The following is a 15327-nucleotide window of genomic DNA, read 5'->3' as shown; positions in this document are numbered from 1 at the left end:
TAAAATACAAAATGACTGAAATACTTTGTTCCATGAGAAAAGGATTTTATTAAGACACAATATAAAGTGTAAATACGAAGAAACCACAAGTGCTCAAATGTTGTCATAAATATTATAGCGTCTCTTTCCATTAATAAAAATTACGTGTATTGATATTTATGATGCAGATCACCTCTTTTTTTATTACATTAATTATGTGATAATAAAAAAATTTTACTTATTTTACGTCTAATAGTCTCTGAGGCTTTTATCTTTTCACAGTTTTCTATATTTTATGCTTACTAAAAACATATTTATGTAAGATTTCAAGTTATGCATTTTTAGAATGATAAACTAACATCGTATAATAAGAAATTCTTATTGCATCGATAACAAGTATTAAGTTTTTGGTATTAATTAAGGTATGTATGAATGGAAACATTCTCAAACCATTTTCCAGACATCATCCTATTTCATATTACAAAACAGTCATAATGAATTTTAAAAACTTTTTGCAAAAGATATATAAATACGTGTAACTTATGTTAAGTATATGTGAACAATGTTCCAACATTAATATAATTTGGTGGTCCTGAAAAGGACCATTTCTTTTGATTATTGATCTTAAAATTCAATGCCAGTTTATTATATCAATTTAGATATATCTTCTTATTTGGAGCTGGTATACTTGGTGACTGCTTTAGTACCTTCGCTTACTGCATGCTTAGCCAATTCACCAGGTAACAGTAGCCTCACAGCAGTTTGGATCTCCCGAGAGGTAATTGTAGAACGTTTATTATAATGCGCCAATCTTGATGCTTCAGCAGCAATACGTTCAAAAACATCATTAACAAAACTGTTCATGATGCTCATTGCCTTGCTAGAAATACCAGTATCAGGATGCACCTGTTTCAGCACTTTGTAGATGTAGATAGCGTAACTTTCCTTCCTTCTCCTTTTCTTCTTCTTATCGGCTTTGCTTATGTTTTTCTGAGCCTTACCGGCTTTCTTTACAGCTTTTCCACTTACTTTTGGCGGCATGTTGAGTGCAGAACGCTTCAAAATCCAATACTTATAGCGATGTAATCGTTACAAAAGTCGGTTGTAGATTGCCCATCCAGCGCCAATCCTTCCTTTATATAGCCAAATCACGTAACAGCAGCGCACCAATCAGGGCACTTCGTGCTCGCTAGATGGAATTCCTCGCCACGCGATTGGCGCGCTGCTGTTGTTGTTACCTGGAAATTGATTTCATAGAATGTATTCCACACATGGTTACGTGCGTTTTTATGTGCTCCAAACGTTGAGTTATACTCATTTTTTTATAAAAGTGTATTTTTTACATTCTATAAACATTTAATATAATAAAATTAATTCATTATATTTAAATGATAATATGAATATGATTATAATTTTGAACTATTTTACAATGAATATTATGTATATTATAATATGAGATTAATTAATCGAATATTATAATATGATATAATAATTGTAAAGTAGTGATCTTTCTTGCCTTATATGATAAATGAAGAGGCTAAATTAAATATTGGCATAAAATAGATTTTCTTATAGAATTTTGGGTGAATCTGTAGAAATTGGGATTTGTTATGCAATCGTTTTTGGTAAAATGTTACCTCCAGGTTCAAAGTTTAAATATATGGATTATTTAATGATAATGAATTATCATTAAATAGTTGTACGATAGAAATAAATGTTAAAAAGTAGGTAATGAACTTTTTAATAAAACGTAAGTTTTCAGTATCATAAAGTCGATAAAGGAATCGATTTTAGAACTATTCTAAATATATAACCATTGTGAACTTTGTAAGTACTTTTATCAATGAATTTTCAAAACATATCACAAGTAATGATATTAAACTTTGTAATAGTAATAATACCAAGTGAAAATACTTTGATTCTAAAATCGATATTATTCCGAACAAAGGTATTACATATGTAATTTTATTAAGAAACGATGAAATTAAATCAAAATTTGTGTTTTTTACAAAATTATACGTATACTTTTATTACAATACTGTACAATACAAGTATTGTTGCCATACTTTTATTTATAGCTATACGTTGTATATATTACTGTATATGTAATATATAAAAATATTATATATACGAATATAATATTCAGTTTCTTTTTCTCTTATATAAATTTTTCATTGTAAAGAATTGTTCTTTGTTATGTCAGACGATTATACATTTTGTGAGTTCCTTAAAAAGCCACAGATGTTCCTATTACAAGCGTTCTAACATTCAAACTATCGCCAGTTTACTGAAAGAGTAACACAACCAAGAAAAGTAAATTTTTCAAAAAATTGATTTGAAATAGGCTGTTTGAAGTAAAGAATTCTAATTTATTTAACTTTCTTATATCAGCTATTTAATAATTTCTCGTAATGAATAGTTTATGATTCTCGAGGATCTATGACAAAATATTATTTAAATATAGTTATATACAGTGTTATTTAACTATTACTTGCTACTATAAAAAAATAATTAAAATAGCGTTATAATTTTCAAAAATGTCAGATCCTAAGGAATAATGTTGTGGAAAAAGTTTTTTTATTTATTTATTAGTAATTTACAATCAATTCTCGCATTGAGAATTTTCAGTAATGTTGAAAAAGTGAAAAAGAAGAAAAGAAAAGAAAGTTATGAGATATATGTACGTACTCTCATATTTACAAAATTTTTATGGAAATTATTTTCAAATAGGAATTTCGGACAAAGATAGTTTATGTAGATATATTTAAATAGATCATAAATGAATCAAAACAGTTATATACATTTGTATAATAATCAACGAACAATTAACATCACGTGATGTATAGACTATGGTAAAATTATTTTCACCAATGAATTGTCGAAATATTTCACAAATAAAGGTATTAGATATAATAACACTATATGAAATTTTGGAAAAATAAACAAATTTTATAGAAGATAAATAAGTATAATATTAATCAAATATTTTTATAGCTATAAATACATATAATAATAATATATTATATAAATATGTACACTCGTACATCACATAAATTTTCTATTTTAGATGGGAATAATAACACTATAAATTACTTATTATCTATTATCTATTATTTATTATCTATAAATTATTTATCTAAATAATATGTACAGCTTGTAGAACTAAATAATTACGTATGCGTATATCTTGTATAGATTTTTTATTTCACAGAATAATAATAAAATAAATTATTACTCAAATAATTTTCGCAGTCCATAGAACTAAATAATTAATAACATATTTTTAATGAGACAATAATACTTTATATATGTTCATATACCACATAAATTTTTTATTTTATAGAATAAATATTCCATTTAAATTTTCTGTCTCATAAAATAACACATACTACCATAAACTATTTACCCAAATATTTTTTACAGGTTATAGAATAAAATAATTACATATGTTGAAAGAGAAAGAGCGCGAAAAGAAAGAGAGAGAGGACATAAAGCGGTTGTACGAAACATCTGTTTCTTGTCACCAATCACAATAGACCTTGTTAGTGATTGGTCCGGGAGTAGGTATCGCTGCGCTTATAAATAGCTGAAATGGGAAAGTCAAAAACAGTAGTTCCCTGCTTGTTGCAGTGAATAGTTCTAACGTTAGTGATCTGTTTGTTTATATCCAAAAGTTAACCGATAATGTCTGGTCGTGGGAAAGGAGGAAAAGCTAAAGCTAAGGCGAAGTCTCGTTCAAACAGAGCTGGACTGCAATTTCCAGTTGGTCGTATCCACAGACTTTTGAGAAAAGGAAATTACGCTGAAAGAGTCGGTGCTGGAGCTCCAGTTTATTTGGCTGCAGTTATGGAGTACCTGGCTGCTGAAGTTCTCGAATTGGCGGGAAACGCCGCACGAGATAACAAGAAAACTAGAATTATTCCGAGACATTTACAACTTGCCATCCGCAATGATGAGGAATTAAATAAACTTCTGTCTGGTGTTACCATTGCGCAAGGAGGTGTTCTTCCAAATATTCAAGCTGTACTTCTACCAAAGAAAACCGAGAAAAAGGCTTAGACTTTTTAGATTAATGACAAAATGGCCCTTTTCAGGGCCACAAATACTTTTATACAGGGGAACATATCTGTTTGTAAACAATTTGTATTTTAACGTAAATTTTTGATACTAAAAGTATTTGATTAAATGAAGTAATATTTATTTTGTATAGGAATTCCATAGATTTAATACGTGAATTTTTTATACTAAAAGTATTTAAATAGTTAAAATAACAAATTTGTTATTTTCTATAAGAATTTTATAGGTTTATACAACACATGAATTTTTAAGAACTATTGGAGTAATCGAAATTACTTTTTATATGTCTGTTATAAGTAATAACGATACATTAGGAATTTTGAATATTCTTGCAAAATAAATGTATGTGGGAAGAAGAATTGGTTCCTTTTCTTTGAATTGTGTTTTTTCATATATATACTCCATTTTTAAATACACCTGTTTAGTATAATTTTTATATTATAATCATTGGTAGTTAATGTTGTAGTTAATGTATTCATATTATTATGAACTTAGAATTTATTTTTATGCTGAAGTTTCTTTGCTTTAAAGTAGGTTTTCCAAGAACTTTAAGATTAATTTCTTATATATCAATTTACAATATATTTAAAGATATTATTTAGTATTATTTAGTTCTAGTAATAATCTTAACAAAGGGAAATTGAGATTACAATATAACTTAAATGCTGATAATACATTAACCTATGAATGCGCCATTGGTTTTTTGCTATATGAACCTATTACTATAACAAGTTCTACAACTATGTCAATAAAGAAAGAGAAGAATTCATTCATTTTCGTCATCCTTCACTTCTTTTTCTTTATTACAACTAAAATTTAAAGTTTTAATTTGCGACCTGACTTATCTTACATTTTAAATATCTAATTAAATAGATACAAAATTGCTCTTATATAAATTTCTAATACATATTATAAGATTTGTCACAAGTAGATCTATGGCTTAAGTATTTATAAATAGCATTTATAAATAAATAAAAATAAATTGATTATACACGAGGTTCACGATATTACATTGCGATTTCTGAAGTGTAAATCTGATAAGGAGTAGAGATAAACAGAAAGTGTTTATAAGGATATTAACAAGGAAATTTGTTTACATTTCAAAACTATAAATAGAATTTTTATTTAAGTATACAAGACTGTTCATTTTTAGGTAGAATAATTGCAGTATTTTTATTTTAGTAAAAAATAAGTGGACATTGTAAAATAGTTTTATGTATATGCAAACAGCGTTAATTATAAGTCGATAGAACATAAATTAGTTGTTATATGTTTTGCCACGCAAACATAAAGATTATACTTGACAACACACCTTAGTGATACTAAAATAATAATAGTAATAATAATAATAAATAAAAATATTGTGTGATAAAGGTGTTTCCAACATAATTCAGATGATAATTTGGCAAAAGCCTTTGTTTAGAGTAAATGCGTTGGCAACACTTATACGTAAAAGAGAATGGAAACATCTAAATCCGACTTGAAGTTGTATGTATGTATGTATGTATGTATGTATGTACGGTAGTTTTGCTGAACGAGTGACTTCCGAAGAAATGATTTCTTATATGTATGTAATATGAAACGAAGAAAACTAGTTAATTCTTAAGCATGCAGTGTTTATATTAATATAATCAGTTTCTTAGCGGTAAGATCTAGATTGATTACTAAGAGTATCACTTATTTTCTATGTATATAACCTTGCTTCTTGTCAATATGTAGTACGTTAAGTTTAGAACGTCGAAATTTATAAAATAAAATTGCGGTTCACCTTCTCATTTATGTATAAAAAAACAGTGCATTATTTATTTCAACAATAACCTAGGATATATTCAGTACTTCTTTCTTTATAAGATTGAAATTGCGATTATTTTGTATTTAATTTATCAGTGATATATTACTAACAGTTCACAAATGTACGTATTGTTAGAGTTTATGTTGGTATATGAAACTGTACATAAAAATTTTAAAGGTTATCAAGATTGTTTATAATATAAAAAAATCTTGTTTTATACAAGAATATTTTATTAATGGAATTTATTTTTATTGTAGATAACAGCCTAGGGTGAATAGAATTCTCTTAACAAGACGGCATGTTTGTAAGAATCTGGTTGCGAATTCTCACGGGGGATGAATGAGGAAGAATTATTGAAACGGTCTGCTGCAGAGCGAGATAGAATATTTAGCTGCTACGACCGTGGTAGAGAAAATGGAGCAGAAATCGATCCTTGGGAAGATCCTACCTTTGAAGTATATCATACCACAGACAGATATGGATTCATACAGTAATTATTATAGCAAGGACTGTAATAATATTATTGTTATCTTGTCATTAACACGCAACATTTATATTTTAGTGATAAACGTTTGCCACAAAAACCAGATCCTAATGAGATTAAGACTCACCGGGTGGAAATGGAAAGACTAAAGAAATGGGAAAAAATGACAAAACAATGGGATAGTTCTTCAACTAAGGAAAAATTAAGGCGCAGAGTATATAAAGGAATTCCTAATAGATTTCGTGGTCAAGTGTGGGCATTGTTATTGGGTATTAAAAATTTAAAGAAAGAACAAGCTGGTAAATATGAAGAGATGTTACAACTTGCACGTAAATGGTCTACAGAAATAAGACAAATCGATGCTGATGTAGCTAGACAATATAGAGATCATATCAATTATAGGTGTGTAAATCATATAAAAGATTTCTAAAAATGCATAAAAACTTAGTATACATTTATTGAAAGTTATATTAATTTTTAATTATTTTCTACAGAGAAAGGTATAGCATAAAACAACGATCTATGTTTTATGTATTGGCTGCCTATAGTATGTACAATATGGAAGTGGGTTATTGTCAAGGGATGTCTGTATTAGCTGGATTACTTTTACTGTATATGGATGAAGAAGATGCATTTTGGGGTCTTTCTGTGTTGCTTGCTGATAAAAAATATACCATGCATGGTCTGAACTTGTATCATAAATTCAATATTAAAAAATGTTTTGTCTTAATATTAAACAAATATTTATATTTATAGGATTTTATGTTGACGGATTTCCAAAATTAAATCGTTTCATAGAGCATCACGATAAAATTATGAATAAATTTTTACCAAAATTAAAACGGAAACTCGATAAATGCGGTTGTGATTCTATTCTTTATGCGCTAAAATGGTTTTTTGTTGTTTTCCAAGAGAGGGTAAGAAAATATTTTATACTTTGTTTTCTAAATCGTTATAAAATCTATTCTATTAGGCTCCTAAAAGTTTCTTTCGTTTTATAAGGAAGTAATACATGCACAACATTTCTTTTCATATTATTTTATTGAATTATGTATGATCCATTTTGTTCTGTTGGACAAAATTTTGTTCCAATAAAACAGAAAATATCGTGCATCTATTATTTCCTTATAAAACGAAAGAGACTTTTAGGACAACCTAATACATACCATACCGTATCTAAATACAATTATTTATTTATAACAGACACCTGTGAGCCTCGGTCTTCGAATTTGGGATATATTTTTATTAGATGGGGATCGCATTTTACCTGCTATGGCATACACAGTCATGAAAATGCATAAACGTTTTCTTATGCCGATGGAAAGTTTAGATGAATTTTGTAATTATTTGCAAATTAAATTAGAAAAAGATTTTTGTTTTGACGATGATACAGTAATAAGTACTATGGAACGTAGTATGGAAGAACTAAAACGTGCCAAGTTGGATTATCCTGGCCCTCCCTTACCACATGAATTACCACGATTTCCATTTGGCACATTTAAGGAACCTACTTTTGCAAGCAAAGTAATTCATGATGTTTCTAGAAATAACTAATAAAAATAACCTCGTGTTTAATACATATCTTAATATGTTTAGGTTGGGAGACGTACTGAAGAATTTAGCGAAGCACAACATGTAATGCGAGAATCTATAACACAACGTAGAGATCTTGTACTCGCTGATGACGGTAGAGAAAGTACAACACCGGTTGAACAAACCAGTTGTGGTCTTGGCGGTGAGTTACGATATAGTGAAAACATAGTACATGGTAACACAGATACTTGCCTTCTACATTCTAAACAAGAGAGTATTATTAAGGATGAGGAGAAAGATAAAAGTACAGATACAGATGAGATTGATATAATGGTTATATATAATACTAGACTGTAAGGTACTTTTCAAAGATAAGGTTTTGAGATTAAAAAGTATGATATTGCTCAATTACGTATATACATATATGCTCGTAAACGTATACATATATAAATAGAACTTTACAGAAATATTATATAAGCCATATTTTGAAGTATTATAATTATTGCTATATAATCGTAAGTAAATTTTTTATATAGATTTAGCATCATTTAAAATGAAATTACACTTGCCTTTAAGATTGTATCAGAAATTTTCATTGATAATTTTTTTATGAAATAAAAAGTAAGGAGTAATAGACTGTGATTATTTTAGAATACTCAGGAAATTTCATACAAAAAAGTATTAAAAGAAAAAAAGCTAAAATATCAGTGCACATTATAAAATATTCTTGTTACGTAACAGCAATGTTAAATTATGAGAATCACGTTAAACTTAATTGTTAATTAATTAGTATTTCATTCATAAAGAAAAGCGTATGTTTTTAGAGACAAGCTTTAATTAATACAGATTTTAAATCAAATGTATTACACTTACTATGTGAAAGTATTTTGTGAAAACACGATTGTTCGGATATCCTGTTGCAGTATAATAAAAATTACATATATGTGCAGGAAGCAAATTCTCATTTGATCCAAGTCTTGATGATGGGGCCTCTCCCAATGGCTCACGCCGGTCATTGGCAGATACATCTGTTACCTCGACAGCTGACCTTTCTGTATTTAGTTCGGCGACACGGTCTCAAGCGTTAGACAATAGTCTTGATACTCAAAGTAATATTTCTAATGCTAGCTCTGGCAGTGGTGGTTTACCCACGCCTAGGGCAACGCCTCATCAACCAAGTCCAGATGTTGTACGAATTTATGTACCATATACATCGCCTATGTCTGGCTCATACAAAGATGATCTTCCGCGTACACTTCCGCGGTCTTTAGAAACAAATAGAATCCGCATACGTGTCGATCCTGATCAAACACCAATAGTGGAAAATTTAAAACCTTTTTCATTAGAGAGTCCAGAAGTCGAACTAGACTTAAAATAATTAATCTATTCATTCGATAGCTATAGTATTTCATGATGCAGAAAACGATTCATGACATTGCAATGAGTATTAAACGAAGATTTAGATAAACAAAAGTTTTATCATTTGTTTTATCTATATCTACATTGTAATATACATAAAGAAGTAGTAGTAAAAACAAATGTTAATTACAATAGGAACGAGAGATGAATAATGAATGTTGAAACGTGCATATACGTACTATTATCTTATTTCCTTGAAATAGGCGAGAGAATTTAAAGTAAATGTCTTCATCCAGATAGAAATCTGTGTATGTTATATGCACTAATTACGAATAATTGTAACCATTCGTATCGAACGAAACTTATTGCACTGTTGCGATGGCCTAATTTACGTTTATAGTCAAACACGAATTATTTAAAATGTATAATAGAGAATTATCATTTTCAATACATGTATATTATTCCTAATCAAACGATCAACGATATTTTAAATAATGAAATTATATCTATATAACTTATCGCATAATTCTAAAGATAACTGCATAATATTCGTCATACATTCAAGTTATACTTCAAAGAACAATAAGATGATGGAACTTTATGCAGAAGGATAACGAATTATATACTAACATTATTTGTAATATTTAGTAGATATTCGAAAGAAAATTTTGAACTATTATATGAAGATTGATACGAATGTAAGACATTACAACAGCATAACGAATAGGTATGTAAACTTTTAGCGTAATGTATAGATAATTTTTAAAGTATATGTTTTTAAATCCCTCCCTCTGACGAACAGGATATACAAGATATTTTGGGGTATAATAAAAAATTGGCCATCATACATATGTATAAAAATATGAGTCAATTTTCCATAGTAAATGTAATACTAGAAAAAAAGATATTTTTGTTACTATGAACATATAAAATCCGTTGAATAACGATTATTATATTTTCAATATTGCGTATATTTCTCGGAAAATTTCTAGAACTATTGATACATTATGTACATTACATTGGTACGGTATGAAAAAAGTATACATAAAGTTCCATACTCTAGAAGTATTTAACAAGCAAATAATTTTACGTTACAGATATTGAAGGATATTTATTCTTTTAGTAATTACAGATAGATTAACATTACAAGGACATTGTTTTAGAATTTTATTTTCACGCAAATCTTTAAACGTTGTATATTCTAGATTATTATTAGATGATGAAATCATATAATGGAAATTTGTGTTTTATATCTCAAAATATTTAAGATTATTTAGCATAAAATCAACTAAAGTTGTCAGGTATTGTTAATAAATTTGAATTTTTATATTATCCATCATTCTAAGACAAACTGTATAGTTTAAATCATTGTTAATTAGTTATTTTGGGAACAATTATAAGTTGGTAACATATTATTTGTACAATTTCAATGTCAACATAGAAACAACAAAATTTTAGTTGATAGATTATCATAAGATAATGATCATATCTTCTCAAAGAAGATACATTCTATTAATGAGTTAAGTACTATACTGCCACAGTAATATTAGTACTTTATTTATTTTAAGTTCCGTTTTTTTTATAACGATCAATGATATATGTATTGTTGTATATACGTAGTATTTAAAGAAGGAAAAAGGGGAATCTTTCATTACGCAGTACTTGAAATAGATTCCTGAATGAAAAAACTTGCGAGATATTTGTTAGAACTTTTGCCAAGGAATGTGAATACTGAACAGTTTTTCTGATATGCTACATATTTATTGTTTAAATGTACAAAGACATAATTTAGATTAAAGTAACTACAATCGAAAAACGTGCTTCATACTTAATTGGTTCTGTAAAACATTCCTGGACATACAGTATTCCACCATGTATATAGAGTATGAAACTTATTAATTATTGTCGTGATAATATAAACCTGATAGCAATCACTTGTTATATTTACTAGCATAAGGTAATATTTGTTAAATAAATATTAAATGTTAATGGTTCGAATCTTTATTGCATTGTAAAAAAAGATCAACCAAATGATGTACAGTTCTATAGTGATACTGTCTTGTGGTTGCATAACATTAAATTTTCAGGAAAATTGAAATAAAACAGAACGATTACCTTATATACAAAATATTAAAAGACATGGAATTGCATAGATGCAGAAAGATCTAGCGGTAAATAAAATGAAAGGAAAAAAGAAAAGAAGTTACGTAAATTTACCTTGGAAAAATACATTCCTTTAACTTGCATTAAAATTAAGAAATACAGTTCTTCGTCAATTTTTAGGCTTATTCATACTTAAATTGCCATGCTTATACATAAATATCCTTATACATTAAGTTAAAAATAAGTAATGAATATATTCGCCGATCGAAAAACGTCACAAATGCCTTTTATTCTTTGATGTTAATAATGCGAAATGTAACATTAATAAATTGTTCAAACTTAAATATTTTACCTTCGTAAAGGTTTTAGATATGTAATGTATCATTTCAGATTGACCAAATTAATTTTCTCAGATTTATTTTTTTATGGATATATTCATTAAAGTACTTTAGAAACAAATCAATTTAATACTCAAACAGATTTATATAACAAAAAACAATGAAGTATACCATATAATTTTATTCGCAAGTAAATATATAAATAACATGTTTAAACCAAAAATGATATTTAATATAAACGAATTAGAGTAGAAATTTGAGACAAGAATCTTATAATGCCTAGAGATTATAACTATAATATGTACCAAGTATAAGTAAGCTCAGTAAGTGATGTTTCTTCTACTATTGAAACAATATCTGTAGACTGGAACATGAATTGTGGATAACTGATTTCACATTACTATTACAGTAAAAATTACAATGCCCTTATTATTGAATAACACAAAGTTTCAATACAAGTTTGTTTTACTTAAGTAGAACTTAAAATGAACAAATATATGTTAAAAAGATGTATTCATGGCTTTGTTCAATATTCACATTCATATTAATGCATTACAGAGATAGATTAAAGTTCAAATGAAATATTTGATGAAACATGTGTATGTATTTAAAGTTGTACTCCGAGTCGATATTTTTTTTATACAAGAGTTGAAAAGGCGTACTATATAATGTAGGCTTCAGTATAGTATTTGTAGGATGTTTAAAAAAACAAATATAATTCGATAACCCAATATGTAAACTTCTTGATGCCTGATGACATAATCACGTTGTAAATTGATTGAAATTATCAAAATAATAAATAATAAAAATCGTACATACTTGAATACTTATTTATTTTCAAGAATTTTACTTTTTACCAAATATTCTTTTTAATCTCTATATTTGCATGAAAGAATTACGGAACGGCTATTGTAGCAAGCAGATGTATATTTATAAATCTTAAACAAATGAAAGTGTATATAAAACGAATTTTGATTGCATAACTTAATTTTACTTTTTGTTATATATATACAAATACTATAAGAGATAACTTTTGTAAGAAATAGTTACTTCATATAAGATTAGAACTTTTTAAAGTGGTACAATACCGATTTATACACTTTATACATGAGAAATATTGTAAAATTCAATAATGTTTGAGCAGTTATTGTCGAATGTGATACAGATATAACAAAATTAATTACGGTAACTACTTCTATATTATGTTCTTTTTTTTTTAAAGATATTACTTTACTTAAATAGTAATTTAAATGCAATTATTGCGTGCCAAAGGGAATGTCAGTTACCAAGCTAGTAATAGTAACTGTACTCATTAATACTCTTTAATACTTGTATATGTTTAAAATACTTATGGTTCAGTTTTCAATATGAATTATATTTTTTGATAAAATATATATACCAAAGAAAAATATGTTTAATCAATATTTGGTGTAATAACAAGTAGGATTGATTTAAAGGAATATATAAATGTAACAATGTACTGTAATAGCAAATTTAAAAAAAAAGTATATAGCACAGAAGTGATTTTACTATTAGTCTTCAAATACAAATAAATGCAATGTCTTATTACTATGTTGTACTTTGCAAGTGGAAATTGTATTTGTTAATGGGTATTGGTTTTCCATTAATTATCACTTGTGGCCCCATATAATAACGCCATAAAAGACTGTTTCCTCTTTTTAACTGGTTGGTAGCTGAAAGGTGAGACCAGCAATCCAACCAGCTATTGTAAATTGGCATTTGTGGAGGAAGACCGGCAATTAATCTTGATGAATAAAATTTATTAAATTAATGTATATTTTAACTCTTCTAAAATAAATAAAAAATTATCTTTATTTCAAATTAACTTACCCACAATTATTAACTGCCATACAGTGTGATACCACTAAAAATGGATATGTAATTGTTGTTACTATAAACTGTAAAGAATAAGTTGTAATATTTGTCATGATATGTATATTATAATTAAATAATTAATCTGTTTACCCTTATGACAGAAACAGCATATGGTTTCAATTCTCTATCACTTATAATGTATTTATCAATAACATAAGTAGATGAACTGACTAGCATTAATACAGCAGCATTTCCAATGAGCCGAGGTAATAATCCTGCATAGTATCCCATGATTCCATTCTCTTTGTATACTTCTACAAATGATCTAAACAATCCGCTGTTAACGTAAACAAAGAGATAATGCATCTATGATTAATAGCAAAATATATTATACATGTATTTTGAGTTCTATAATCTATATTGTGGTATCTACATACTTGTATTTTGTTTCTCCACCAACAAATTGTGCCATCATCCTTAACGCAATAACATCTAATGGATGGCTAACTATAATTCCAATCATTCTACTAATTAGGTCTCGTATGAATTCATATATACATTTTTTATGATTCTGACTATAAAAAAATGTAATGTGCATTTTTATAACTGTCATTTGAAAACTTTATGTTACACATACAGATATACATATCTATGCATTTACCTTTCTTCTAAATCGCAGTCATAAATTTCTTTACTCGGTTCATCATTAAATTTAATGCATTTAGAAGCTTTTTCAAAAGCTACAGCACTCACAGTGTAGGCACATAATTTTGGAATAAGACCACGGTAGCAGCCAGTGAATCCATCTACATTCTTTATGTATCTAACTGTAAAGTAATAATTTCAAAAAAAAAAAAAAAAAAAAAAAAAAAAAAAAAAAAAAAAAAAAAAAAAAAAAAAAAGAAAGAAAGAAAGAAAAAGAAACAGCAGTTTGCACTAATCAAAATGACAAAGTAATTTCAAAATCTCATAGTTTAATTTATTTATGACACTATGAATGACTATAAATAAAATTGTTTACCGTACTGAAAAACGTTAGGTAAAGCTAAAGCCGGTTGTCCAAATAAAGTAGTTGTAGGTCGTGGTGGAATCGGTTCATATCCGATCTATTTTGTTATAAATAAAAATTATAAGTTTCCTTTGAACAATTTTAGTTTTTGCGTCAATTATCCACTGAGTATATTTGTTACCTGTATTAAAACTTTAGCGTATTCAATAGGATGCGAAACGGTATTCATTAGCATACGAAGTGCAATATCAGAGAATAAAGGTTCATCTATTGGCGATATCATGTTTATTTAGAATTTATCTTGCTAACGTGTCAGCGCGAAGTATCTATTTATTTGATGATTTTGATCAATAATCACAGTTAAATAGAAGTCGAACTTCGCTCAGTATATTGAAGCTCATACGAATCTTGTGTGAAGAGAACGCATATTCACCGTCTTTCCTATCCAGAAACTAGGTAATGTCAGTAATACAATATATTCCGAGACAGAAAACCAAGGAAAGCAAATCGTATATTTAGAATTTTCCTAGATGTGAAACTCGATTATGATTATCTGAAACAGATAAATATATTGCATTGATAAAATAAATAAAAATACTAACACGATAACCAATCAGTGACTTGGATACTTTTTTTATTTTTCATACATCGTTGTTTAGGGAACCTAACCTAAACCTAATGTAAACGCAATAACCAATCGGTAACCTGTATCTTTGGTGCATCGTTGTTTAGAAAATTTAACGCAAACCTAATTCAAACACGATAATCAGTCAGTGACCTGAATACTTTTTTATCTTTAATACATCGTTGTTTAAAA

General features: G+C 27.6%; 4 protein-coding genes across 5 annotated transcripts; 2 read left to right on the top strand and 2 right to left on the bottom strand.

Moving 5' to 3' along the window:
• Window positions 1-28: 28 nt before the first annotated feature.
• On the bottom strand, window positions 29-1107 carry LOC122568861 (histone H2B-like). The gene has a single exon (XM_043729083.1). It carries the CDS (start codon window positions 1018-1020, stop codon window positions 649-651), a length of 372 nt encoding a protein of 123 aa, XP_043585018.1. The 5' UTR covers window positions 1021-1107; the 3' UTR covers window positions 29-648.
• A 2479-nt stretch (window positions 1108-3586) lies between these two features.
• LOC122569716 (histone H2A-like) lies at window positions 3587-4169 on the top strand. The gene has a single exon (XM_043731201.1). It carries the CDS (start codon window positions 3664-3666, stop codon window positions 4036-4038), a length of 375 nt encoding a protein of 124 aa, XP_043587136.1. The 5' UTR covers window positions 3587-3663; the 3' UTR covers window positions 4039-4169.
• A 154-nt stretch (window positions 4170-4323) lies between these two features.
• On the top strand, window positions 4324-12483 carry LOC122569713 (USP6 N-terminal-like protein). Of its 2 annotated transcripts, none has more exons than XM_043731194.1 (8): window positions 4324-5623; window positions 6106-6338; window positions 6411-6734; window positions 6827-7014; window positions 7089-7249; window positions 7536-7856; window positions 7929-8067; window positions 8816-12483. In XM_043731194.1, the coding sequence occupies exons 2-8, from the start codon at window positions 6184-6186 to the stop codon at window positions 9241-9243; spliced, it is 1716 nt and encodes a 571-aa protein (XP_043587129.1). In that variant the 5' UTR covers window positions 4324-5623; window positions 6106-6183; the 3' UTR covers window positions 9244-12483. The 2 variants fall into 2 exon arrangements, with proteins under 2 accessions (XP_043587129.1, XP_043587127.1); XM_043731192.1 differs by having other exon boundaries at window positions 4324-5701.
• A 692-nt stretch (window positions 12484-13175) lies between these two features.
• LOC122569715 (mitochondrial carrier homolog 2-like) lies at window positions 13176-15137 on the bottom strand. Its single transcript, XM_043731200.1, has 7 exons — window positions 14692-15137; window positions 14523-14607; window positions 14163-14328; window positions 13939-14076; window positions 13652-13838; window positions 13517-13584; window positions 13176-13430 (listed from the first exon to the last, which is right to left on the bottom strand). The coding sequence occupies exons 1-7, from the start codon at window positions 14791-14793 to the stop codon at window positions 13235-13237; spliced, it is 942 nt and encodes a 313-aa protein (XP_043587135.1). The 5' UTR covers window positions 14794-15137; the 3' UTR covers window positions 13176-13234.
• Between the last annotated feature and the right edge of the window lie 190 nt (window positions 15138-15327).

Source organism: Bombus pyrosoma, linkage group LG7 (genome assembly GCF_014825855.1).
Source record: "Bombus pyrosoma isolate SC7728 linkage group LG7, ASM1482585v1, whole genome shotgun sequence".
Lineage (NCBI taxonomy): Eukaryota > Metazoa > Arthropoda > Insecta > Hymenoptera > Apidae > Bombus > Bombus pyrosoma.
This window is presented reverse-complemented; position numbering and strand designations above follow the sequence as displayed.

Excerpts from the sequence above, each read along its gene's own strand:
- LOC122568861 (XM_043729083.1), bottom strand. The coding sequence starts at position 1,020 with ATGCCGCCAAAAGTAAGTGGAAAAGCTGTAAAGAAAGCCGGTAAGGCT.
- LOC122569716 (XM_043731201.1), top strand. The coding sequence starts at position 3,664 with ATGTCTGGTCGTGGGAAAGGAGGAAAAGCTAAAGCTAAGGCGAAGTCT.
- LOC122569713 (XM_043731194.1), top strand. The coding sequence starts at position 6,184 with ATGAATGAGGAAGAATTATTGAAACGGTCTGCTGCAGAGCGAGATAGA. Across the intron at positions 7,250-7,535 it reads TTGTTGTTTTCCAAGAGAGG|ACACCTGTGAGCCTCGGTCT; the intron begins GTAAGAAAATAT and ends TATTTATAACAG. Across the intron at positions 8,068-8,815 it reads AACCAGTTGTGGTCTTGGCG|GAAGCAAATTCTCATTTGAT; the intron begins GTGAGTTACGAT and ends ATATATGTGCAG.
- LOC122569715 (XM_043731200.1), bottom strand. The coding sequence starts at position 14,793 with ATGATATCGCCAATAGATGAACCTTTATTCTCTGATATTGCACTTCGT. Across the intron at positions 14,077-14,162 it reads GACTGCGATTTAGAAGAAAG|TCAGAATCATAAAAAATGTA; the intron begins GTAAATGCATAG and ends ATTTTTTTATAG. Across the intron at positions 13,431-13,516 it reads ATGGCAGTTAATAATTGTGG|ATTAATTGCCGGTCTTCCTC; the intron begins GTAAGTTAATTT and ends TTATTCATCAAG.